General features: G+C 41.5%; 2 protein-coding genes and 1 pseudogene across 2 annotated transcripts; all 3 read right to left on the bottom strand.

The window, feature by feature from the left end:
• Window positions 1-404: 404 nt before the first annotated feature.
• Window positions 405-5,435, bottom strand: LOC102784160 (NACHT, LRR and PYD domains-containing protein 3-like; annotated as a pseudogene).
• A 15-nt stretch (window positions 5,436-5,450) lies between these two features.
• LOC148098511 (NACHT, LRR and PYD domains-containing protein 3) lies at window positions 5,451-9,034 on the bottom strand. Its single transcript, XM_087852515.1, has 6 exons — window positions 9,026-9,034; window positions 8,637-8,675; window positions 7,474-7,699; window positions 7,193-7,244; window positions 5,583-6,192; window positions 5,451-5,489 (listed from the first exon to the last, which is right to left on the bottom strand). The coding sequence occupies exons 1-6, from the start codon at window positions 9,032-9,034 to the stop codon at window positions 5,451-5,453; spliced, it is 975 nt and encodes a 324-aa protein (XP_087708641.1).
• Window positions 9,035-12,559: 3,525 nt separating this feature from the next.
• On the bottom strand, window positions 12,560-25,977 carry LOC118454398 (NLR family CARD domain-containing protein 3-like). Its single transcript, XM_035908972.2, has 11 exons — window positions 25,880-25,977; window positions 25,498-25,655; window positions 24,460-24,506; window positions 24,163-24,265; window positions 23,528-23,665; window positions 23,337-23,435; window positions 23,169-23,250; window positions 17,590-17,812; window positions 14,348-16,187; window positions 13,857-13,903; window positions 12,560-13,619 (listed from the first exon to the last, which is right to left on the bottom strand). The coding sequence occupies exons 3-11, from the start codon at window positions 24,482-24,484 to the stop codon at window positions 13,084-13,086; spliced, it is 3,093 nt and encodes a 1,030-aa protein (XP_035764865.2). The 5' UTR covers window positions 24,485-24,506; window positions 25,498-25,655; window positions 25,880-25,977; the 3' UTR covers window positions 12,560-13,083.
• Window positions 25,978-26,217: the final 240 nt, after the last annotated feature.

The following is a 26,217-nucleotide window of genomic DNA, read 5'->3' as shown; positions in this document are numbered from 1 at the left end:
CACCTAAACAGACATGTCACTGATGTCATTGATGTGTCTGTTTAGGTGAAGAATTTGTTGTAGTTCAAGATTCACTCAGCTTTTTTGGTACGTCGTATGTAAGGTATGTATGTATGTTTTCATCTATTATTCAATCTATTATTATCTATTGCCTGCCTTATATTTTTGATTTATTTTAAAATTTGTGTTTTGACTATTAGTTCCTGAAGATTAATACTTTTACAATGACCATCTTCTTTTTGATTGCTAGATGTTAGTAATGGTAAGACTACTTCTAGTAATTTCCTCTTATCTAAGATATGCGGTTAGTGTTGAGCTGGTCATCCAGCATCATTACGGAAGATGACGGAGCGCAAAGAGTGATTCAAGTGTAAACCCAAGTGAACCATCATGCATCATCAACATTATCTGAAGCTGCGGTCATTTCCCAAAGACGTGGTGCTGAAGGTGTGGAGGTGAATCAGCGTGTCAGAGGAGACTGTATAGAAGGACAGAGTGCCAGCAGGACAGTCCACATACACCCCTACTCTGCTCTTGATGAGGGAGGAGGAGATGGATGTTTCCCGGTTATTGTGCCACACAGAGTAACCACCATCAGAGCAGCTCAGACTCCAGGACTGATCATTCCAGCCAAACCTGCAGTCGGTCCTATCTGCTTTTCTACTGATTCCTCTGTAACTTACTGCTATAAAGACCCCCCCACTCTACTCGACCTCCCAGTAACAGCGACCGGTTAGAGCATTTCTACACAGCAGCTGAGAGCAGGTATCAAATCTGTCTGGATGATCAGGATATGACTATTCCGCTCCCACTATCACCTTCCTGTTGTTGTTAGCAAGTTTGAGCTTCCTGTTTACTGAGTTTGTGTCCAGTTCAAGTTCAAAGAAGTCTGATGGAAGAAGAGAGGAGACATAATAATAACTAACAAAAATATCATTTAAAGATAGGGTTTAAAGACAAACTGACAGGTTGCTTTTTTTCAGCAGTCAAACTTACACTTCCTAACATCAGGATTCAACCTGTGTGCTCCACCATGCTCCACCCTGGATGGAAGAAGAGTTGGGATGACCATCAGCAGCATCATGAACATAAAGAGTAATTTAACAGACATCTGTACCCAGGGGCGATTCTAGGATCGGAGCTTTGGGGGTGCTGAGCACCCAGAGAGCTGCCCAGCCAGGCAAGATAAACCTGTCTCTGTCAGTCCCTGCATCCTTAAATGTTGTCCCGAGTTCTCTCTGACTGTCACTTTGGTGCATTTAAACCCCTGTTCCTCCTTGTCCTCATCGTCTGTTGTCTTCGTCTCCGTTTTCAGTCATCACAATTTTACCATCTCTGTGCAAGTCTGCAAATTTCTTTATTAAATCATAAGATTCTTAAATTCATCAAGTCTCTCTGTCCCTGGGTCCTCATCACAAAACATGATATCACTGTTTTGTACATTTTAACACAATTTAATCCCCACATTTGTGAAAGAAAAGCAAAACACTTTTTTTGAAAAGTCTGTAACAAAACCATCAAATCTGATCAAGGTTATTTAAATGCTGCAAAAGAAGAATGGATTGGAATAAAAAAAGTACATATGCTAACCTTAATTACTGGGGAGAATAATGAATGATGCTCATAGTGAGTAAAAAGTAAACTGACTGCATTTTTTGGACAGAGATTCACTTTTAATGTGTATGTATAATATAATACAGAAACAAAACACTCCCAAAACAGAATAAATTATTACAAATAAATTATTACAAAATATTAAAAAAAGAATATAAAAATGGAGGCAACTTTGCCTTTGGTAGAATGTATACCATGCATGAAAAAATCTTTACTGCAGATACTAATTTTACTAATTTAATAATACTAATTTTGTGTTGTAAGATTTATGACTTTCATGCTTTCATAGTGGTACCACTATGGGAGACCTTGACATTTTATCAGGTGGTACACACTGTAAAACGTTTGAGAAACACTGATAAGTGTATGTGTCCTTTTGGAAAACATTTAAAGCTGCTGTACAGAATCTTTGAAACAAGCTTAAAACATTTTTAGAATATAAACAGAGCACTCTGCTTCCCTTTACAGCTCCTCACTCCACCAGGGCTGTTTGGCACTTTCTGATAGTGCGCAAATGTGGTGCACACAGATAACTGAATGGTCCAAAAGTTGGCCTACCTATTACTGGCTGAGGTTTTAGTAGAGTTGTGGCTGAACCACATAAAAATATATCATTAATTTTAATCTCCCCAATCAATGATAATGTTATGTTGGAAGAGGGTCAAAAATGTTTCAACCCAGTTTGTTTTGCAAATTCTGTATAGCAGCTTTAATATAGGGAGAACACAACTTCCAGATTGTGTGAGTAAAATCAGGTTTTTCCTCTTTGTCAGTTTAACAGTTTCTGTTCTGCCTGTCACTGTTCCCTGTCTGTTTTCTTACCTGGTTCTTCCTGACCTTGTACTTTCTCCTCATGTTCCCATCTTTCCTCTCTCCCTCTTTGGACTGACAATCATACACAAATAGATTGTATTCAATTAGATGAAAAATTACATTAATATGAAAAAAATTCTATTAAGATCGCTAACAAAAAGTCCTCTCTCAGTGTACTTTCAACCAAAAGGCAAATAACCAAACCACATGAACATCTAATAAAAGATATAAATATTGAAACACTGATCCAACATTATTCTTGATTGACGGATCATTTGATTTTACATTTTTACCTGAATGTGGCTCCTTTTTTTGAAAAAACTTTCTTATATCCATTATGAACCAGGCTGTCTCTCTGTATACACACACACACACACACACACACACACACACACACACACACACACACACAACAGGAGTTATAAGGTTAATGGGCATTCAGTCAGTTAGTATCCATTTCAAACAGGACAGTGGTAACCAACAGTAGGCTGCGGACAATTTAAAGTTTTAGATTTTAAATAGGGATGGGAGCAACAGGACGGTCAAATGTCGCTGAATTTACTACAGAGCAGGACGGATTGTAGGGTAGCAAACATTGTCGGAAAACACGCTTTCAACACTGCTGGTTACCTGGTGTAATGTTTTTCAGCTAAAAAGAAACATGGTCTGACTCCTACCTAACTATATAAAGAGTAACTGAAGGTTAAATTCAGCTAATACGTCCTGTTTTAATATGCTTTTTATATTTTTAGCAGTGTGTCACACAAACAGCAAATATTGTAAAGAAAAAAAAAGTAAGAAATCTTTGGGGATGCTTTGATTCATTTTGGGGGTGCTGAAGCACCCCCAAAAATGGGCTAAAATCACCCCTGTCTGTACCCTGACCTCAGTTTCCATTTTACATTTTTTTGAAACCTGGTTGTGTTGCTTATAACCGTATCATGATAATAATCCAGTGTATTTCACTGGATTATTGACGAAGTTCACAAAAGAATACTCTGCATTATAGATGCATGTTGCACATAATTATGACCATTAACCAATCTATTTAGAAGAAATATATTACACAAAAAATGTGAAAAGTATAAATTTCTTTTTTTGATGTAGATTCATTCTTCGGAAACCTCTGTGGTTCATCTGTGAAAAGAAATTTTAAGATCTTGTCATATTCCTGTACCTGAGAACATCAAGTCTCCAGTGTGAATCCTTTACTCCAGCCCATAGCTGTTCCACTCCTAAGTGTCCTGGATGATTGTAACTCAGATCCAGTTCTCTCAGGTGAGACGGGTTAGAACTAAGAGCTGAGGCCAGAGAAGCAAACCCTTCGTCTGTGACCAGACAACCTGATAGACTAGAGTTAATACAAATAAAATTCAAGCAGAAAGTAAAGAAAACCCTACACTTATTGACCATCTGCACCATTGGATGAACATTAAGATTGATTTAAGACAGTTGTATTCTGACCTCAGAGTTTCCATTTTACAGTGTGGACTTTTTAGTCCAACGGAAAGCAGCTTGACTCCTAAATCCAGCAGATTATTGTTGCTCAGGTTCAGATTGCGTAGATGAGAATGATTTGAGCTAATGGCTGAAGCTAAACCACCACAGCCTTCATTTGTGACCTGACAACCTGACAAACTGGATCTTTGAGATTGTTGTTGCTTAGCTCAAGCTTTTTCAAATGGGATGAGTTGGAATGAAGAGCTGAGGCCAAAGGAGCGCAACCTTTTTCTGTTACCAGACAACCTGACAGACTGAGATTGAATCATGATTAAATCACACAACATTAAAGAAAAACCTTTAAAATAAGTCAAAATCTAAACATTAATTAATTGTATCCTTACCGGAGTGTTTCTAGTTTGCAGTGAAGACTCTGCAGTCCATCAAATAGCAGCTTCAATCCGGGATCCTTCAGGTTGTTGTTACTTAGGTCCAACTCTCTGAGACCAGAGCTGAAAACTGAAGATAGAGTTTCACAGCTTCTCTCTGAAAGGTTGCATCTGTTGAGCCTGGGAAACAATTGCCAATGAAGACAAAGTGATTTATTTAAGTCATACAAAATAAAAAATATCCAATTTCTTTGACCTATTCACAGATCCACCTACAAAGCTCTGTTGGAAGCTTTGATGACTGGCAGGAGATTTACAAGAGCCTCCTCTGAAGCAGAGTATTTCTTCAGATCAAACACTTCAAGTTCTTTTTCAGAAGACAATAAGATGAAGACCAGAGCTGACCACTGAGAAGGAGACAATTTTTCTGTGGAGAGACGTCCCGAACTCAGGGACTTTTGGATCTCCTCCACTAGAGAATGATCATTCAGCTCATTGAGACAGTGGAACAGATTAATGCTTTTCTCTGCAGACAGATTCTCACTGATCTTCTTGATGTATTGGGCTGTTTCCTGATTGGTTTGTGAGCTACTTCCTGTCTGTCTCAGTAGGCCCTGTAAAATAGTCTGATTTGTTTGCAGGGAAAGACCCAGGAGGAAGCGCAGGATCAAGTCCAGGTGACCTTTTGGACTCTTTAGGGCTTTGTCCACAGCACTCTCATGGAGATGTTTGAGTTTAGATTTGGGTCTTACTTTAGACAGCAGAGATTTTGTTTGTTGTTCTCTCAGCCAGTTGACTCCAGAGTCGATGAAGGTCAGATGGACATGAAGAGCAGCCAGAAAGTCCTGAACACTCAGATGGATGAAGCAGAACACCTTGTCTTGGTACAGTCCTCTCTCCTCTTTAAAGATCTGTGTGAACACTCCTGAGTACACTGAGGCTGCTGTGATATTGATGCCACACTCTATCAGGTCTGATTCATAGAAGATCAGGTTCCCTTTCTGCAGCTGATCAAAAGCCAGTTTTCCCAGAGACTTGATCAGCTTCCTGCTCTCTAGACTCCAGGGTTGATTTGTCTTAGCTCCTCCATCATACTTGACCTTCTTCACTTTGGACTGAACCACCAGGAAGTGGATGTACATCTCAGTCAGGGTCTTGGGCAGCCGTCCTCCCTCTCTGGTTTTCAGCACATCCTCAAGAACTGTGGCACATGATCTGGAGGCTTCGTGATGTCTTTATGTGGGAGATGATCATGCTGGATTTTCCTTCATCTCTGAATCTCTGCTTAAAGTACTCCTCCTTCTGTGGGTCAGTGAATCCTCTGACCTCTGTTACCATGTCAACACAGTCAGAAGGGATCTGATTGACTGCTGCAGGTTGTGTGGTTATCCAGAGGCAAGCAGAAGGAAGCAGTTTCCCCCTGATGAGGTTTATCAGCAGCACATCCACTGAGGTGGACTCTGTAACATCAGTCAAAATTGTAGTGTTGTGGAAGTCCAGAGGAAGTCGACAATCATCCAGACCATCAAAGATGAACACAACCTGGAAGTCTTCAAAGCTGCAGATTCCTGCTTCTTTGGTTTCAGTAAAGAAGTGATGAACAAGTTCCACCAAGCTGAACTTTTTCTCTTTCAGCACATTCAGCTCTCTGAAAGTAAAAGGAAACATGAACTGGATGTCCTGGTTGGATTTGTCTTCAGCCCAGTCAAGAGTGAACTTCTGTGTTTGGACTGTTTTCCCAATGCCTCCAATGTCTTCTTGTCTGATTGTTGTTTCTGGTCTGTCTGGTTTCCTGGATGCTGTTTCAATCTGTCTGACCTCATGTTCATTATTAACCTGTGCAGTCCCTCCCTCTGTGATGTACAGCTCTGTGTAGATCTGATTCAGAAGAGTTGCATTTCCTGCTTTAGCAATTCCCTCAAAAACACACTGGAACCTGTTCTTTAGGTTGTCTGTGAAGGTTCTCAGTCATCCAGGTCATCGTAGTCAAAGGAGCTTGCAAAGAAAAGCGTCTGGACTTCTTTAAGTTGCTTGAAGACGTTTCACCTCTCATCCGAGAGGCTTCTTCAGTTCTAAGGTCAAATGGTGGAGAGTCCCAGATATAAACCTGGTGGGAGTGTCCCCCCACAGAGGGACAAAAGGACCCCCTGATGATCCTCTAATCGCCTGAGTCAAGGTGTGGAACTGGGTGTGGGTCCCAATCAGCCAGAGTATCGGGTGAGTTCATTGTGAAACCTGGCCCCACCTTATCATGCGAATTCCTGAGGTCAGATGGCCCAGGGTGTGAGTGGGCCTTAAGGCGTCTGGGAAGGGATCTCAAAACTGGATTATAGATGGCAGAGAGTTGGTGTCGTAAACCACCGCCTCTGTTCAAAGATGGTCGCTCACAGTGGACATAGATGGCTTCTTTCACTCCTCTTTCAAACCATCTGTCCTCTCTGTCCAAAATGTGAACATTGGCATCCTCGAAAGAGTGTTCTTTATCCTTAAGATGCAGATGGACAGCTGAATCTTGTCCTGTGGAGGTGGCTCTTCTGTGTTGTGCCATGCGCTTGTAAAGTGGCTGTTTGGTCTCTCCAATGTAGAGGTCTGGGCATTCCTCGCTGCACTGTACGGCATACACCACATTGTTAAGTCTGTGTTTTGGCGTTTTGTCTTTCGGGTGAACCAGTTTTTGTCTGAGTGTGTTGCTGGGTCTGAAGTACACCGGGATGTCATGCTTGGAGAAAACCCTCCTGAGTTTCTCTGATACACCGGCTACATAGGGGATGACAATGTTGTTGCGTCTGTCCTTCTTATCCTCCCTCGCTGGTGTCTGATCTTCTTTTCTGTGTCTCTTCGCTGACTTTAAGAATGCCCATTTAGGATAGCCGCACGTTTTGAGTGCTTCCTTTACATGTGTGTGTTCCTTCTTTTTTCCTTTTTTTCCTTCTTTTTTGTTCTTTAGGTTAGCCTTGACTTGACGCTGGCACTTTGCAGTCTGAGTTCCTACAAAATAAAAACAATGACAAGTTAATAAAGCTTAATAAAAGGTCAACTTTTTTTAAAAACACAGTCCATTAAATCTATTCAGCCCATCAGTTGCAAATCAATTGTTTCTGCCAGAAAACTTCATAGATGTGATGGAGATGCGTAGAATCTATACAAACAGAGTTTGAAATGTCAACTTTTTCTGTTGCTTCTTTTTCTGCTTTCCATTGTGTTAAAATTCTCTTACTGCGCTGCAGACGGTCAGCCAACTCTTGCTGCTTCATTCGCTTCAGAAAATCCACTGTAATTCTCAGAAATGACTCGCTGGTACTCTTCCTCTCCTCCTCGTCAGATTCCAACACCTCCTCATTTTCCTTCAGATTCTCTGCATTTTTGGGGTAACCTGCACTCAGAATGTTCTGGATCTTTTTCAGCTCATTCTTCACAAAACGGAAAATGTTTTCCTCCAACATCTGGAACCCAGAAAAATGTTGTTTAACTTCAGTTGAGACTGATGAGAAATGTATGCCTTTGTAATAATACACTACAGTTAATGTGCCAGAATTTATTCGTTGCTTCCATTAGTCCTCCCTCTTCCGCTTATCTGATTCACAGAGGAGCTGGAGCTGATTCCATGAGGTGAGAGGCAGTGTGTGCCTTGATCCAGGGCTAACTCAGAGAGACAGATAACATTCACACCTATTGGCAATTTAGAATCAAATTAACCTAACCCCAACAACTGCATGTCTTTGAACTGTGGGAGAAAGCCAGAGCACCCAGAGACAAACACAGGGAAAACTTTACACAGAAAGCCGCTGGCCAGATGGTGGAACAGTGCTACCACCACACTGAACTGCTGAAGTTATAATAAAAATAAAATCAAATAAATTATTTATATTTATATACAGGCATAACTAAACAATGTACCCAGTTGTCACGGCCTGGGTCTAGGGGCCCAAGGCTCATGTATTTATTGTGTTCTGTCATCTCTCTCCTGTTACTCAGTCTCTCTGTGTGTGTTTGTGTGTGTGTTATTTACATCCGCGTAAATAACATACACACGTTTTGGTTTGCTGGAGGAATTATTCCTGCGCTGGAGGCAGCCACACCTGCCGCTCGATATCCGTGGCCAGCTGATTACCGTTGTCAGGAGCACTGGCTTTAAGAGGGTGGCTGAGCTCCTGTCGGCGTCAAACCCATTAAGTACAGCCATTGACTAATGTGTGTTAAAGACCTCGCTATAGTGGATTATTCTGCTGAGCTGTGTTTTTTTGTGTGCCACCACGAGTTGGGAGCGGAGTGCGTCTATTGTTATGGAGGGAAGTTACGGTTTGGAACTGGGGTTTTGGAACATAATAAAATAAAGTTTCATTACTTTACTTCTAGAAAACAATCGAGACTTCCACTCACCATAAATACGTAGTCCAGATGTGTTTGATGGTGCAGGACCTGAAAACGCTACATCCATGTATGTACCGGCTCACTCCTGGTGGCCGATTGGCGGGGCCTGGTGCCTGTGGCCCGGCTGGGCCCCTTCCGGGGGATGGGATGCCCTCAGGCCTCTGGCCTCTGGGCCTGAAGCTCGGTCCTCTCTGGCACAGCTGGCTGCCGGCAGAGCCCGCGGGCACGCCACTGCAACCCCCTGTGGCCTCTGCTCCGTAGCTGCTGGGTGACCTCCAATTGGGGCTCTACTCAGCTCTTCCCAGGAGGGTGGCATGGTTCTCGCCCTTTTGGTGGTCCTCCTCGGGTCCTTGTACTCTGGGGACTCTAGATATCTGGGGCCTGGATCTCCTCCATACCTGCTTCATACTCTGGGGGACGGGGTTATGGCTCCCCACACTCCCTAGCAGATCATTACATGGAGAAACCTTTGGAATACAAGCATGCTGATCCACACAGGTATGCACACAGGTGTACACACGGGTGTTCACAGACGCGGACTACACCTTTCTTGGCTGCTGCCTCAAAGCACATTGTGCGCTGTTTATCTTGCGTGCTGCACAATATCGTATAATTTTATAATTTAGTATCTACTGTTATCTACTGCTAGCTAGTATATTGTGATGGTGCTGTTTTTATTATGTTGCTCTTTTTTTGTTTGCTTTCTCTTCTGTTTTTTTTTTCTCCATACAGGTGATCCAGGTGTTTTGTTTGTTTTTCCTTCTTTCTTCCCCTCTTTCTCACCGTCTCTTTTCCCCTCTGTTTTTCTTTCTCTCCCTCTCTTTCTTTCATTCTTTCTCCCTGTCCTATCCCCCAGTCATGTCTGTCCCGTTTGTAGCAACCGAAAATAAAAAAAGTACACAATTATTATAAAGGTCAATCAAATGGACCAATATGGCAAGGCCATGATGATCCACTTGGTAAAATAAATCCACTTGGCATCTTTCTTGGCCTTAAGACAACAATTCTGATGGCTAAAGATCCAAACAGGACAAAAAAAAAAAAAAAATCAACAAAACTAAATTTATGAGATATGTAGGATTCAAACAAAAACAGAGGATTTTCCTTTACACCAGTGGTGCGTCTGAGTTTGTAATTTCAGATCAGTTGTGTGTGCTGTACTGAGGACGAGCAGGACAAGCACAGAGAGGAGTCCACTGTCAATGGCCATAAAACGATGATTTGTAACCTTCACTATAGCTGTTTTAGTGCTATGATGAATAAATCCTCAAATGCATAATGCTCCTCTAGATCATCATCCAGCTGCTTGACAACTACTCTTTGGAGAATCTTTGAAATAAAAAGAAGGTTAGAAATTGGCCTATAATTAGCCAGATGGAGACAGATGGATCAAATAAGAGCTTTTTAGGTAATGGTTTAATTATAGTGCTCCTTAATGACCTTGTAGTACCATATTACCCTATTAGAGCACTTCGCTCTCGCTCTGCAGGCCTACTTGTTGTTCCTAGAGTATTTAAAAGCAGAATGGGAGGGAGAGCCTTCAGTTTTCAGGCCCCTCTTCTGTGGAACCAGCTTCCAGTTTGGATTCGGGAGACAGACACTATCTCTACTTTTAAGATTAGGCTTAAAACTTTCCTTTTTGCTAAAGCATATAGTTAGGGCTGGACCAGGTGACCCTGAATCCTCCCTTAGTTATGCTGCAATAGATGTAGGCTGCCGGGGGATTCCCATGATGCATTGAGTTTTTCCTTTCCAGTCACCTTTCTCACTCACTATGTGTTAATAGACCTCTCTGTATTGAATCATATCTGTTATTAATCTCTGTCTCTCTTCCACAGCATGTTTTTTATCCTGTCTTCCTTCTCTCACCCCAACCGGTCGCAGCAGATGGCCGCCCCTCCCTGAGCCTGGTTCTGCCGGAGGTTTCTTCCTGTTAAAAGGGAGTTTTTCCTTCCCACTGTCGCCAAAGTGCTTGCTCATAGGGGGTCATATGATTGTTGGGCTTTTCTCTGTATCTATGAAGCGCCTTGAGGCGACATTTGTTGTGATTTGGCGCTATATAAATAAAATTGAATTGAATTGAATTGAATTGAATTGAATTGAATTGAATTGAATTGAGAGCGATTAGCTGCAATGAGCTGCGGCCCGCAGTTCGCTGCTAGCCTGTCGGCAGCGGATCTGGGGGAAGGAGACTCTTCTGGGAGCCGGAGTCCATGAGAAAACGTCTCCCGGATACCCCATAGCCCTAAATAATGTAGCCTCATGGGCAGTCTAGTCCGTGCTGTAGGGAGAAGGGACTACCATACCCGTTATGTGTCTGTGAGCGAGGGAGGGAGAAAAAGGAGAGTCGAAAAGTACGAGTTGTCACTGAGCAGAAACAGGAGCTGGAAGCATGTAAATATAATAATAACCACTGCAGCCAAAAAGAGTGCCTGACGAGCCCAGTTGTAAGTAATCTATTAAGACTCGACTTTACACTGTGTTCTTGTTTTCCTCTGAAACAATAAGTTCCGTTGGAGCAGCCTTTCAACGCCTCTCTCTGTGTCTCACTAGCAAAGTTGACCCAGACTTTGGGTCCCTTTACTATGGCTCAGAGCCACGAACCTGTTTTATATATGCGCAAAATAGTTTTCTATACGAGATCGCTGCAAAAAGTGCAGCCTTACCTAATGTCCACCCTACTGTTACTCATTTTATATTAAGATTTACAAATCTAGTTGCTATTGGTATGGTGAGTAACCTTCAGTAATAGTAATAAATTACATGGCAATAGTACATTCATGTAGTTATAAAAAACTTGATAATATATTAAGTAATCCAAAGCATTCAGAGTACGTTACTCTCACAGAGTAACGTAACAGAATACATTACAAAATACATTTTGGGGCATGTATTCTGTAATCTGTAGTGGAATACATTTTAAAAGTAACCTTCCCAACACTGTTTGTGAGTTGTCACGCTCACAAGATTTTCACAAAACCTGACCTCTGACATGACCGTACTGAATCCTAAATCATTTCAAAACAGAAATAAAATCTCAAAGACACTCAGTATTTGAACGCATCTCAGCATTTAGTAAAACTGAAATAAATTTGCATATATATACTGTGCACAGTGGCTTTACCAATAACTATGTATGACAGACAGACACACAAAAAAGATAGTAATTACAATTGTCACGATCCTGGGTCGGTTCGACCCAGCATTTTGAGTTTCTTATGTTTTGGTTTATTTTTGCATTATGGATTAGTTCTTATTCTCTGGTTATACTGTTTTGATTATAATTATATTCTGATTCTTTAGTTATCCGATGATGATGATGTTGATGATGATGACGATGATGATTATTTCTGGTTTAGGTTTTGTTATCTTGCCCTCATGTTTGGTTTAGGTTGCCTGTGCTTATTCTTCTCTGCCCGTATGTCCCTCTGTCTGTCCATGACGTCATTATGCCTGTTTACGAGTCTGTGTCTCTGTCTGTGGTGTGCTTCCTGTTTTATCTTGTAGGTCTGTGTCCTATGTCAGTGCGTTCAGCTTTGTGCTCTCCCTGTCTCGTCAGTGTAATCAGCATCAGCCGTGTCTCCTAGCTGTTTCCTCTCCGCTCCGTTCACCTCTTGTATTTAGTGTCTGTGTCTTCCCCTACTCGGTGTCGTGTCGTTAAGGTCTGTTCACCCTCGCTTCCTCTGTGTGTTCCGTTTGCCAGCCAGCCTACCTGCCTAGTTATTCTGTTCTTCCAGTTTAGTTAGTGTTTTTCTGTTCTGCTTCTTACCAGCAATAAAGTTGTGTGTTTTGAGTTACTTCTGCCTCAGTGAGTCCTGCATTTTGGGTCCTCTCTTCCTGCCTGCCTACACACAGACATGACAACAATAAACATTTAATATAAAATTTAATGGAAAAGAAAAAAAGGGAATGCTCAGACATTCAGTCATCATTTGATCTCAGATTATCAGAAACCCTATAAAAACATTTCTGGAAGAACCTGTTATAACATGTTATAGTTACACCAAAATCTCTGTAGGAGGAGAATACTATGAAAAACAATGTGCTGCCGATACTGCAGTACCATTATTTGATGTGATAAGAGACTGTAAGGCATGTATGACACTTGACTTCGGTTACTATGACTGGTTATTCTGCCAACAGAAAAAATACAGTTTGACCGTCCTTAATGCCTGGGCCACGTGATGACACTTTATCATTTATGAACATATGCATTATGCATTATTATCAACATACACACGCACACACATGCATTGACATGACATCATCAAATTTCAATGCCGTTCCATTCACTGATTTTCTATGTTGATAATTTCGTACATTAAAACATCTCTGCCCTTTAAAATAAAATTTGAACAGTCAAATATCTCTACATGATTCTCTTCTTAGCTGGTCTAAGCAGCTGCAGTCAGTCAGCAGTGGGAACATGTTTCCACTCATGCGGAAATGCTCCCTCCTACACAGAACACAGAGAAACTGAAGACCCATACCACACTTCAAAACCAGGATAAAGAGGTTCGGTGAATGTGGTGTTGAAGGTGTGGAGGTGGACGAGTTTGTCAGAGGAGACTCTGTAGAAGGACAGAGTGCCTGCAGGACAGTCCACATACACTGCTACTCTGTTAGAGACGGAGGAGGGTAGGGCCAAATCTACGTCCTTCCTAAAGTTGTTGTGACAAGCATGGTAACCATCTTCACAACAGTTCAGACTCCAAGACTGATTGCTGGATCCAAGCTTGCAGTCATCGCTGTCTCCTCTCCTTCGAATTTGTCCGTAAGTCACTGCGACATCAATCACTCCTCTCCACTCGATCTCCCAGTAACAGCGACCTGTAAGCTCATTTTTGCAGAGAAGCTGATTCCAGTAGTCAAATCTGCCTGGATGATCAGGATATGGCTGCACCGCTCTCACATGTGTCACCCTCCTGTTGTTGTCAGACAGTTTGAGGTTTCTGTGCGCTGTATTTGGGTCCAGTTCAAGTTCGCAGAAGTCTAACAGAGAAAGTAAAATGTAATAGCAAAGAAATTACAATAGTAGTTTATAGATCTTAATTCTTGCACAGTCAAGCACAAACAGAAGATCAGTTCCACAATTGGTGCCCCTTCAGAGTGCCAGCAGAATGAAAACCTTTGAGAGTAAGCTGAATTATCTAATCAGCTCCTCACTTGCATCTTAAGTGATTTAGGCATTTGAATTTAATAAGAGATGAATAAAAAGTGCAAACTTACATTTTTGCAGTGCAAACCTTAACACCTGCTCTGTGCTGTGGTCCACTCTGTAGATAAGTATAGGGACAGCGACATACAAATTATCAAGCACAATACATTAGTCATGAATGCAAAGAATTCAAATTTCCTGATATGAGACACCGTTTTAGATCAAATTGCTATTTTACTGATGGGGCGAACAAGTTACTTTTGTTGGTGATGTCAAATTGTAAACCACAAAAGTGTTTTAAGAATCTAAGAAGTGCAAAAGAATCTGACTTTGATTAAAAAAACAAACAAAAGTGCCTAAAAATGTTGGTCTCAATAGTTTCATCCTATAAAATGTGAAAGCCAAAAAATAACCTTTGAAAATACATTTGAGTTCAATGTTTTTTTTTCACTTGCTAACAAAAAGAATTAGCATAGTATGTTACCATGCTGTATCATTAATGAAAACAGCAATTGGTTTAGAGTATAATTTAAAAATGTTAATGTATATTTCCATTTTCTACCTCTTTAGTTGTTTCGGATACTCCAGACTTCTATCAACGTGCTGAAATTTATTAGTTTTCACCACTGGCAGCAGCCTCAGAAGAGCCTCCTCAGTAACTGAGTATTTCTTTGAGTCAAACACATCCTGATCTTCTTCTGATGACAGTAAGATGAAGACCAGAGCTGACCACTGAGAGGGAGACAGCTCATCTTTGGAGAGACTTCCTGAAATCAGGGACTGTTGGATCTCCTCCACCAGAGAACGATCATTCAGCTCATTGAGACAGTGGAACAGATTAATGCTTTTCTCTGCAGACAGTTTCTTGCGGAGTTTCTTCTTGATGTACTGGACTGTTTCCTGATTGGTCTCTGAGCTACTTCCTGTCTGTGTCAGCAGGCCTTGTAAGAGACTCTGATTGGTCTGCAGTGAAAGACCCAGGAGGAAGCGCAGGATCAAGTCCAGGTGACCTTTTGGACTCTTTAGGGCTTTGTCCACAGCACTCTCATGGAGATGTTTGAGTTTAGATTTGGGTCTTACTTTAGACAGCAGAGATGATGTTTGTTCTTCTTCTAACAGATCAACTCCAGAGTCGATGAAGGTCAGATGGACATATAGAGCAGCTAGAAACTCCTGAACACTCAGATGGATGAAGCAGAACACCTTGTCCTGGTACAGTCCTCTCTCCTCTTTAAAGATCTGTGTGAACACTCCTGAGTACACTGAGGCTGCTGTGATATTGATGCCACACTCTATCAGGTCTGATTCATAGAAGATCAGGTTCCCTTTCTGCAGCTGATCAAAAGCCAGTTTTCCCAGAGACTTGATCAGCTTCCTGCTCTCTAGACTCCAGGGTTGATTTGTCTTAGCTCCTCCATCATACTTGACCTTCTTCACTTTGGACTGAACCACCAGGAAGTGGATGTACATCTCAGTCAGGGTCTTGGGCAGCCGTCCTCCCTCTCTGGTTTTCAGCACATCCTCAAGAACTGTAGCAGTGATCCAGCAGAAGACTGGAATGTGGCACATGATGTGGAGGCTTCGTGATGTCTTTATGTGGGAGATGATCATGCTGGATTTTTCCTCATCTCTGAATCTCTGCTTAAAGTACTCCTCCTTCTGTGGGTCAGTGAATCCTCTGACCTCTGTTACCATGTCAACACAGTCAGAAGGGATCTGATTGGCTGCTACAGGTCGTGTGGTTATCCAGAGGCAAGCAGAAGGAAGCAGTTTCCCCCTGATGAGGTTTATCAGCAGCACATCCACTGAGGTGGACTCTGTAACATCAGTCAAAATTGTAGTGTTGTGGAAGTCCAGAGGAAGTCGACACTCATCCAGACCATCAAAGATGAACACAACCTGGAAGTCTTCAAAGCTGCAGATTCCTGCTTCTTTGGTTTCAGTAAAGAAGTGATGAACAAGTTCCACCAAGCTGAACTTTTTCTCTTTCAGCACATTCAACTCTCTGAAAGTAAAAGGAAACATGAACTGGATGTCCTGGTTGGATTTGTCTTCAGCCCAGTCCAGAGTGAACTTCTGTGTTTGGACTGTTTTCCCAATGCCAGCCACTCCCTTTGTCAGCACTGTTCTGATTGGTTCGTCTCTTCCAGGTGAGGCTTTAAAAATGTCTTCTTGTCTGATTGTTGCTTCTGGTCTGTCTGGTTTCCTGGATGCTGTTTCAATCTGTCTGGCCTCATGTTCATCATTGACCTCTGAAGTCCCTCCCTCTAGGATGTAGAACTCTGTGTAGATCTGATTACAAAAATTTGGGTTTCCTGCTTTAGTGATCCCTTCAAACACGCACTGGATGTTTTTCTGTAGATAAACTTTGAGTTTACGTTGGCACTCTGCAGCATGGGTTCCTAAAGAAACATACAAAAACTATGATTACTATGGAGCAGAGTGGAATAAAAAAAATCACTAGGATTAAGGTGACAGACAATGAGTGGGCAGCCTGTAGACAACAAAAAGATAAATAATTTCAACAGGTTTATTTCTCGACTTTTATTTCTGAGGCCTTCTCCACCACACAACACCTTTCACACATTCTCACTACCTCTCACTACTAGTCTTCTGTCATCAAGGGAATCCTGACATCTGAGTGTGATGTAGTCAGACTTGAACGTCAAGGAAGGTGGTAAGGAAGCAGACTCAGCAGACATTTCGAGAATTTACATTGAACTCCATCATACGTGAAACTTAATTAACTTAATTACCAAAACTCAAAAGTACATGAATGCAATAACACAGCTCACCTCTCCTCCCTCATCTGAATCTGGCAGAGACTGACTATATATAGGGCCATCAATTTCCCTTCAGTTAGTTAGTCCAGCCAGTGCCACTCACTTGAGCTGAGGGACCTAAAACTCTACACAGATGACTAAAAATGACAAAAAGCTCCTCACACTACTGATTAGAACATTTACACAACAAAACAGCTCTACTTACAAAAAAAAAAAAAAAAAAACAAATTCAAAAAATCCCTGCAGACCTAGAAAGAAACAAAAGGAAGCATTTGTATGGCAGCAGGATCCCCCCCCCCCCCCCCCCCCCCTTGTTTCTACCTGTTGATGTCATGTCTGACATCATCAGCACTTTAAAATCAGGAAATGCTAGGGGGGCCTTTCCACACACCTGACCTACATAAAGACTGAAAACATAGAGGACAAAGTATGAAAAAATGACTTAATCTGCAACATAATAGAATATAAAGAAACATGTAACTGAGTATTTGCCTTAATTTGCAGAAAGTTTGTTTTGCCGGCCACAGAATGCGTACACAAACAAACCCAGGATAGTCAGTGCCGCAAAGTTACTTTGACAAATACCGAATCATAGCAAATAAATATAGAGACAGAATAAGGTGCATAATATGCAAAAAAAGTCAACACATCTGGGACAAGTGGAGAGCATTACAACTGCTTATCCCTTTGTCACACTGGGAAACATCCCCTGCTGGACTGTGATGTCAGTATTAAGGTCCTGAGGACTTGTGCTGCCCAGCTGTCACATTTACAGCTGGAGTCAAAAGCATAGTGAGACTCCAGTGTTAGTGAAAACAACACGCCTAGTTCCTTTAGCAAAGAAAATCACACTATCACCAGTGGAAGATGGTGACACCAGCAGATTAAATAAACTGACCATGAAGGCTGGCTCTATAATAGATTGCAAACTGGACCTCCTCTCCACCACAGCTGGAGGTCACCGAACAAACTTTTATGGGTAATCCTGGTGTATTTCTTATCTTATTTTAAATTATCTTACTGGTCTGTAGACAGTCGGCCAGCTCCTCCTGCTTCATTCTCCTCAGGAAGTGCTGTGTGATCTTTAGAAATGACTGTCTGCTGCTCTTCTGCTCTTCAGCTGTACAACCCAGGCCCTCATCTTCACTCTGATCAAGTCCACCGTCTCTGTAATCTGGATTTAGGACCTCCTGGAACCTCTTCAGCTCGGTCTTCACAAATCTCATAATGTTCTCCTCAAGTTGCTAGAAAGAAATGTCAGCTTCTGTTAAACACAACACCACCTTTAGTATATCTAACTGTCTGTGAAGTGCTAAGTGCAGAAAAAGCACCAACTCAGTCAACGTAACTGTCTTTGAGATATTTTTGTCATTACTTGTACCATATAACTTATGACAAACCTGGAAAGAGTACAACATTTCAAGCCCCAGCTGGCTCTGATGAAAACAGAAACATGAACTTTGGACTAAACTAAATTTAAGAGAGCAGAAAGCAGCGTTGTTCCCAAACAACAGGAGCTGTGATGAAAAAGATTGTAGGTAGATTGATTGATTGATTGTAGAATTAAGCAGAAACACTGCAGTATTTCTCCATGGTGATATGTGTTTTCTTTTGATCCTGTCGGTGGTGCTGTCACTTGGTGTTCGCTCGCTCTGTGGTATAGTATCACTTCCTGTTCCTGCTCAAACACAGTGGTGTTTCTGAGTAGCTTATTTGCTTAGCAGTTTAATTAACAACTTTTAAATACATTTTTTTTTCATAGTATAATCTTCACGTGCTTCATGGACTGGACTGGTTCTTATATAGCGCTTTTCTACTCTTTCTGAGCACTCAAAGCGCTGTACACAACTTGTACATTCACCCCATTCACACCCATTCGCACAAGCACATTTTTCTAAGTGCTTTTTAAGTAACATTCACACACACATTCATACTCCGATGGATGCATCGGAGAGCAATTTGGGGTTAGTATCTTGCCAAAGGATATTTGGCATGCAGACTGGGGAAGCCAGGGATCGAACCACCAACCTTCCGATCAGTAGATGACCTGCTCTAACACCTGAGCTACAGCCACCCCATCCGAAGCACACTTTCTGTGTACTCACTACCTAATTTATAGCCAAAGTATTCACTCACTGTCTCTGTACTGTTTTGCTAGCTTAGCTCGTAGCCGACTCGTTAGCACCATGGCTACTTCACCTGTCCCTCCTGCACTTTCTTGCTCATTGTGTCAGATGTTTAGTTACTCCTCAGCCTCCTTTAGCAGTAATGATATCTGTAACAAATGTAGCATATTTGCAGCTCTGGAGGCCAGGATTGCTGAACTGGAGACTCGGCTTCGCACCCTTCACTCACCCTTAGCTAGCCAGGCCCCTGTAGCTGGTGCAGCCGAAGATAGCGTAGGCCCCGCTAGCTGTTCCCCGGCAGATCCCAAGCAGCTGCGGAAAGAGGGCGGCTGGGTAATGGTGAGGAGGAAGCATAGTCCTAAACAGAAGCCCCAGGTACACCACCAACCCGTTCATGTGTCTAACCGTTTTTCCCCACTCGGTGACACACCCGCTGGGGGTCAAACTCTGGTAATTGGTGATTCTGTTCTCAGACATGTGAAGCTAGAGACACCGGCAACCATAGTCAATTGTCTTCCAGGGGCCAGAGCAAGCGACATTGAAGGAAATTTAAAACTGCTGGCTAAGGGTAAACGTAAATTCAGTAAAATCATAATTCACGTCGGCAGTAATGACACCCGGTTACGCCAATCGGAGGTCACTAAAATCAATATTGAATCGGTGTGCAACTTTGCCAAAACAATGTCGGACTCTGTAGTTTTCTCTGGTCCCCTCCCCAATCAGACCAGGAGTGACATGTTTAGCCGCATGTTCTCCTTAAATTGCTGGCTGTCTGAGTGGTGTCCCAGAAATGATGTGGGCTTCATAGATAATTGGCAAACCTTCTGGAGGAAACCTGGTCTTGTTAGGAGATATGGCATCCATCCCACTTTGGATGGAGCAGCTCTCATTTCTAGAAATATGGAAAAATTTATTAAACCCCTCAAAATATGACTATCCAGAGTTGGGACCAGGAAGCAGAGTTGCAGTCTTACACGCCTCTCTGCAGCTTCTCTCCTCCTGCTACTCCCCCAAAAACCCATCTCCATAGAGACTGTGTCAGCTTCCAAAAAGACAAAAAACAAACTAAAAACCAGCAACAAACAACTTAAACATTTACAAAGAAAGAACAATACAGTATCCACATCTGAACCAAAGAGTAAAACAGTGAAATGTGGATTATTAAATATTAGGTCTCTCTCCTCCAAGTCTCTGTTAGTACATGACTTAATAATTGATCAACAAATTGATTTACTCTGCCTTACAGAAACCTGGTTGCAGCAGGATGATTATGTTAGTTTAAATGAATCAACACCCCCGAGTCATTCTAACTACCAGAAATCTCGAAGCACAGGTCGAGGGGGCGGTGTGGCAGCAATTTTTCACACCAGTCTATTAATTAATGAAAGACCAAGACAGACTTTTAATTCATTTGAAAGCCTGACGCTTAACATTGTCCACCCCAGCTGTGAAACTCAGAAACCAGTCTTACTTGTTATCATCTATCGTCCACCTGGGCCTTACACAGAGTTTCTGTCTGATTTCTCAGACTTTATATCTAATTTAGTTCTGAGCTCAGATAAAATAATTATTGTGGGTGATTTTAACATCCATGTAGATGCTAAAAATGACAGCCTCAACATGGCATTTAATCTGTTGTTAGACTCAATTGGTTTCTCTCAAAATGTAAAAGAACCCACCCACCACTTTAATCACACTCTAGATCTTGTTTTAACATATGGCATAGAAACTGAACATTTAACAGTGTTTCCTGAAAACCCTCTCCTGTCTGATCATTTCTTGATAACATTTACATTTACAATAATTGATTACGCAGCAGTGGAGAGTAGACTTTATCAAAGTAGATGTCTTTCTGAAAGCGCTGTAACTAAGTTTAAGAATATAATCCAGCCACTGTTATCATCGTCAATGCCCTGTACCAACACAGAGCCGAGCAGCTATCTGAACGCTACCCCAACAGAGGTCGATTATGTTGTTAATAATTTCACCTCCTCACTACGTACGACTCTGGATACTGTAGCTCCAGTGAAAACTAAGGTCTCTAATCAGAAGTACCTGACCCCGTGGTATAATTCTCAAACACGTACCCTAAAGCAGATGACTCGTAATCTGGAGAGGAAATGGCGTGTCACAAATTTAGAGGATCATCATTTAGCCTGGAGAAATAGTTTGTTGCTTTATAAGAAAGCCCTCCGCAAAGCCAGAACAGCTTACTATTCGTCACTGATTGAAGAAAATAAGAACAACCCCAGGTTTCTCTTCAGCACTGTAGCCAGGCTGACAAAAAGTCAGAGCTCTTTTGAGCCAACCATCCCTTTAACGTTAACTAGTGATGACTTCATGAACTTCTTCACAAACAAAATTTTTATCATTAGAAAAAAAATTACCAATAATCATCCCACAGATGTAATATTATCTACAGCTACTCTTAGTTCCATTGATGTTAAGTTAGACTCTTTTTCTCCAATCGATCTTTCTGAGTTAACTTCAATAATTACTTCCTCCAAACCATCAACGTGTCTTTTAGACCCCATTCCTACAAAACTGCTCAAAGAAGTCCTGCCATTGATTAATTCTTCGATCTTATATATGATCAACCTATCTCTAATAATCGGCTATGTACCACAGGCCTTCAAGGTGGCTGCAGTTAAACCTTTACTCAAAAAGCCATCTCTAGACCCAGCAGTCTTAGCTAATTATAGGCCAATCTCCAACCTTCCTTTCATATCAAAAATCCTTGAAAGAGTAGTTGTCAAACAGCTAACAGATCATCTGCAGAGGAATGGTTTATTTGAAGAGTTTCAGTCAGGTTTCAGAGTTCATCACAGCACAGAAACAGCTTTAGTGAAGGTTACAAATGATCTTCTTATGGCCTCTGACAGTGGACTCATCTCTGTGCTTGTCCTTCTTGACCTTAGTGCAGCATTCGATACTGTTGACCATAATATCCTATTAGAGCGATTAGAACATGCTGTAGGTATTACAGGTATTGCACTGCAGTGGTTTGTATCATATCTATCTAATAGACTCCAATTTGTGCATGTAAATGGAGAGTCCTCTTCACACACTGAGGTTAATTATGGAGTTCCACAGGGTTCAGTGCTAGGACCAATTCTGTTTACATTATACATGCTTCCCCTAGGCAGCATCATTAGAAGACATAGCATACATTTTCACTGCTATGCAGATGACACCCAGCTCTATCTGTCCATGAAGCCAGATAACACACACCAATTAGTTAAACTGCAGGAATGTCTTAAAGACATAAAGACTTGGATGGCCACTAACTTTCTGCTTCTTAACTCAGATAAAACTGAGGTCATTGTACTCGGCGCTGAAAAGCTTAGAAATATGGTATCTAACCAGATTCTTACTCTGGATGGCATTACCTTGGCCTCCAGTAACACTGTGAGGAACCTTGGAGTCATTTTTGACCAGGATATGTCCTTCAACGCACATATTAAACAAATATGTAAGACTGCGTTCTTCCATTTGCGCAACATCTCTAAAATTAGAAATATCCTGTCTCAGAGTGACGCTGAAAAACTAGTTCATGCATTTATTACTTCCAGGCTGGACTACTGCAATTCATTATTATCAGGATGTCCAAAAAACTCACTGAAAAGCCTTCAGCTAATCCAAAATGCTGCAGCAAGAGTACTGACAGGGACTAGAAAGAGAGAGCATATTTCTCCTGTTTTGGCTTCCCTTCATTGGCTTCCTGTTAAATCCAGAATTGAATTCAAAATCCTGCTCCTCACATACAAGGTCTTAAATAATCAGGCCCCATCTTATCTTAATGACCTTGTAGTACCATATCACCCTATTAGAGCACTTCGCTCCCGCTCTGCAGGCCTACTTGTTGTTCCTAGAGTATTTAAAAGTAGAATGGGAGGGAGAGCCTTCAGTTTTCAGGCCCCTCTTCTGTGGAACCAGCTTCCAGTTTGGATTCGGGAGACAGACACTATCTCTACTTTTAAGATTAGGCTTAAAACTTTCCTTTTTGCTAAAGCATATAGTTAGGGCTGGACCAGGTGACCCTGAATCCTCCCTTAGTTATGCTGCAATAGATGTAGGCTGCCGGGGGATTCCCATGATGCATTGAGTTTTTCCTTTCCAGTCACCTTTCTCGCTCACTATGTATTAACAGACCTCTCTGTATTGAATCATATCTGTTATTAACCTCTGTCTCTCTTCCACAGCATGTCTTTTATCCTGTCTTCCTTCTCTCACCCCAACCGGTCGCAGCAGATGGCCGCCCCTCCCTGAGCCTGGTTCTGCCGGAGGTTTCTTCCTGTTAAAAGGGAGTTTTTCCTTCCCACTGTCGCCAAAGTGCTTGCTCATAGGGGGTCATATGATTGTTGGGTTTTTCTCTGTATCTATGAAGCGCCTTGAGGCGACTTTTGTTGTGATTTGGCGCTATATTAATAAAATTGAATTGAATTGAATTGAATTGTTTTCTGTGCTTACATACCATAAATATGTCCTGCAGAGCTGTTTGGTGTCCACTATCAGGCTGGTGATGGGGAACCTTTAAATTCTGCTGCTGCTCTTCTCTGTGGAAATGTTAGAAAAAACAGGATACATTTCATACACAGTATATTCTAAAAATATCAAATGATAATCAAATTTTCATCCTTACGTTGAGCCTTTAAATTTAATTTCGCGGTTGATGGAGCCGCTGGATGTCACAGTCAGACGTGTGGTTACACAAGGATCAAATGTCTGCTTGTTATTTGGTCTTGAAACATAAAACAAGACACATTATAAGCAGAGGTTTATAGAAGCTTCTAGAAACGACAGAAAGAAATGTAGTTTTCAGTCAAAGCTCACGTTTTGTCAGAGAATGGCATCTGAGAGATGGGAGTGTAAATGTTCATGACCCGTTCTCTATTCAGGGATTCAGACATCCAACCCGGTTCAGGATCAGCTCCAGGTCCGGCAGAGTCTGGTCCAACCTGCTGCTTTACCCTTAAACGCAACACACAGAGCTCAGAGCACGAATCGTGACGATGAAGATTCAGTTCCAACAGTTACTTCAAAGTGCTTAATGTTGTACAGGAAAGATGCTGGGATATTTTAAAGAAACTCCAACACTCATTGACAGTGAATCCAAGCTGGTTCATTAAGAAGCTGCAGCTCTGCTTCCTGGTCTCAACTAGGAAGCAGTTTGGGGGGTTTGATAAATTTGACCAGATTTCTAGAAATGAGAGCTAATCCATCCAAAGTGGGATGGATGCCGTCTCTCCTAATAAGACCAGGTATCCTCCAGAAAGTTTCTCAACTATCTAGACAGCCAGCAATGTAAGGAGAACATGCAGCTTCATATGTCACAGGGGACCAGAGAAAACTACAGAGTCCGACATTGTTCTGGGAAAGTTACACACCGATTCAATATTGATTTTGTGATGGGAGAGCTGAGCTGTGACCTGGAGAAGAGTCCTGACAGTTAGAGACGGTCCTCTCACCTCTGAGCCTTGATCTGGCTCTCATGTTCCCCACACAGAGTGGATTCAGAGTTAGGGACTCCCTCCTTTCTGTGCTCACACTGATCCACAGAAGAGAACACACCTTCACACAGACACAACAACACGCTCAGTCAGCACAACAACATTTATAGTTCAGACTGTGTTGCTGTGTATACCAAGACTAGCTGCACAAAATGGAAGTCATATGATATATCATTTCTTTCTTAAGAATGGTGTTTGCTCTCGTGTGGAGCAGCAGACAAGTAAGCTGCACGACAGAATAAAGAAAATCCTCACCACCCAGATTCAGGTCCACGTCCATTACAGAGTTGTTCTATCTTCACCTTTAGAGGAAACACAGAGAGAAGCTGCTTTAACCCGAGGACTCTTACATTCTAATAATCACCATCAGAGCCGGTCAGACTGCAGGTCAGTAAAACCTTCATACTACAAAGAGCAGAGCCCAGCTGCTTCAGTATGAGCTTAATTTGTGCAAACAGTGATGTCATCATGGTTTAAGGTGCAGTAATACTAAAAAAACATGTTTTTTTTGTTTTTCCATCAGTGCATTTTGAATTATGAGGTTGTGTTCTTCATAACTTCTGTCAGGAAAAGAAAACATCCAAATAACATTTGTAGATGATTTTGTTGCTACAGTTTGTTTATGATGATGATTTTCTAAAACAATTAAGTTTGCTGAAGGTTTTTAGAGAGCAGTCTTCATGTATCATTCAGCCTGGTTTACAGAAGACATGGTGAAAACTAATAAATTTTCTCTGTTTATGGTATTTATGATTTAATAAAAATGCTAAAAAGATAACTTTATAAAAAGCGTTGATTCAAATTTATCATCAACATGAAACATGAAGCATTTCTCACATGGCAACAAGTCCATGGAAATGTTCAGAGTTTTATAAAACACTTCAGATATCTGCATAAAAACTTTATAAACCTGAACATGAACACATTTGATTAAACATTAAAATCCTTCCTGCTGAGATTAATCATTTTATATTCAATGGTCCTGTTTGATTCTTTTCTCCTGGCTGCAGGTGAGTCGTGATCTGTTAATCAGTGATAAATGTCAACAATATTTTTGTAGCTCCATGTAAAGAACTTTGAACCTTACTGTTGCTCAGTAACACCACCTGCCAGGTAAAAGTTAAAGTCTCACAATCGTTAACAATAAACATCTCACTTTGTGTAACTTTGCTCAGCTTGGTGTTAAAATACTAAAAATGTTTGAACTGATCAAATGATCATAATGAACACCGAACAAAATAAATCTGCAGGTTGATTTTGTTAGGTTTTGTGTTCAGAGTTAAAGTACGTTACCTTCTGATGGAGAAAATAATCTACATGAAGCTTAAGTGAATCCACAACTTCAACGGGAAACATGCAGAGAGCAGGAGATTCACACACAGTCTCAGCTCTCTGGATTTATCTGCAAACTGAAGTCTTCCTTAAGGAAACCTGAAAACTGCACCATGACCCTTGGAATAAAGAGCAGAAGTCACGTACACACAGCACGAGTCCTTATCAGCTGCATCATAAAGTTCTGATAGTACAAAAAAAAAAAGCGCAAAGAAGGCTTTTATTAAGCAGCACGCACACACACACACACACACACACACACACACACACACACACACACACACACACACACACACACCTCAGTCTGAAAACAACGCAGCATATACTAAAAACATTCACTAACCATCACATCATGTTGAGTCCATAAACCCACTAGAAAAAACAGCCATTAGAACGATGTCAGGCTCAAGCCACTTCTGCAATACCTGCACTTGTTATGTGTTGAGCATGAACAAAATTACAATACGTCATGAGTCTCTGTGGTCTCAGTGTAGTTCTGGCTGCAGTCAGTAGATGGCACTGCTACACAACCTCTACACCATTACCTACAGGCAGCACTGCAGGACTAAACTCAAATAAAAACAGTGAAACTGGAAACATTTCTTTATGAGACTGGAAACACAAACTGGCAACAAACCAGCTCATATCCACCCATCCATCATCCACCAATAAATCCATCCA

Source organism: Neolamprologus brichardi, chromosome 15, assembly GCF_056152115.1.
Source record: "Neolamprologus brichardi isolate AB-2024 chromosome 15, ASM5615211v1, whole genome shotgun sequence".
Classification (NCBI taxonomy): domain Eukaryota; kingdom Metazoa; phylum Chordata; class Actinopteri; order Cichliformes; family Cichlidae; genus Neolamprologus; species Neolamprologus brichardi.
The sequence above is the reverse complement of the archived record's forward strand: the minus strand, read 5'-3'. Positions and strand labels throughout refer to the sequence as shown.

Bases quoted from the DNA above. Each gene is read 5' to 3' on its own strand.
- LOC148098511 (XM_087852515.1), bottom strand. The intron at 7,700-8,636 runs GTGAGTGGAAGT...TCTGGGTTCCAG, and splicing joins ATCTGGACTACGTATTTATG to ATGTTGGAGGAAAACATTTT. The intron at 5,490-5,582 runs GTCAGAGGATTC...TCCCACATAAAG, and splicing joins GTGTTGACATGGTAACAGAG to ACATCACGAAGCCTCCAGAT.
- LOC118454398 (XM_035908972.2), bottom strand. From the start codon at position 24,484: ATGGACGTGGACCTGAATCTGGGTG. The intron at 23,436-23,527 runs GTGAGCTTTGAC...TTATGTTTCAAG, and splicing joins ATGCCATTCTCTGACAAAAC to ACCAAATAACAAGCAGACAT. The intron at 23,251-23,336 runs GTAAGGATGAAA...ACATTTCCACAG, and splicing joins ATTAAATTTAAAGGCTCAAC to AGAAGAGCAGCAGCAGAATT.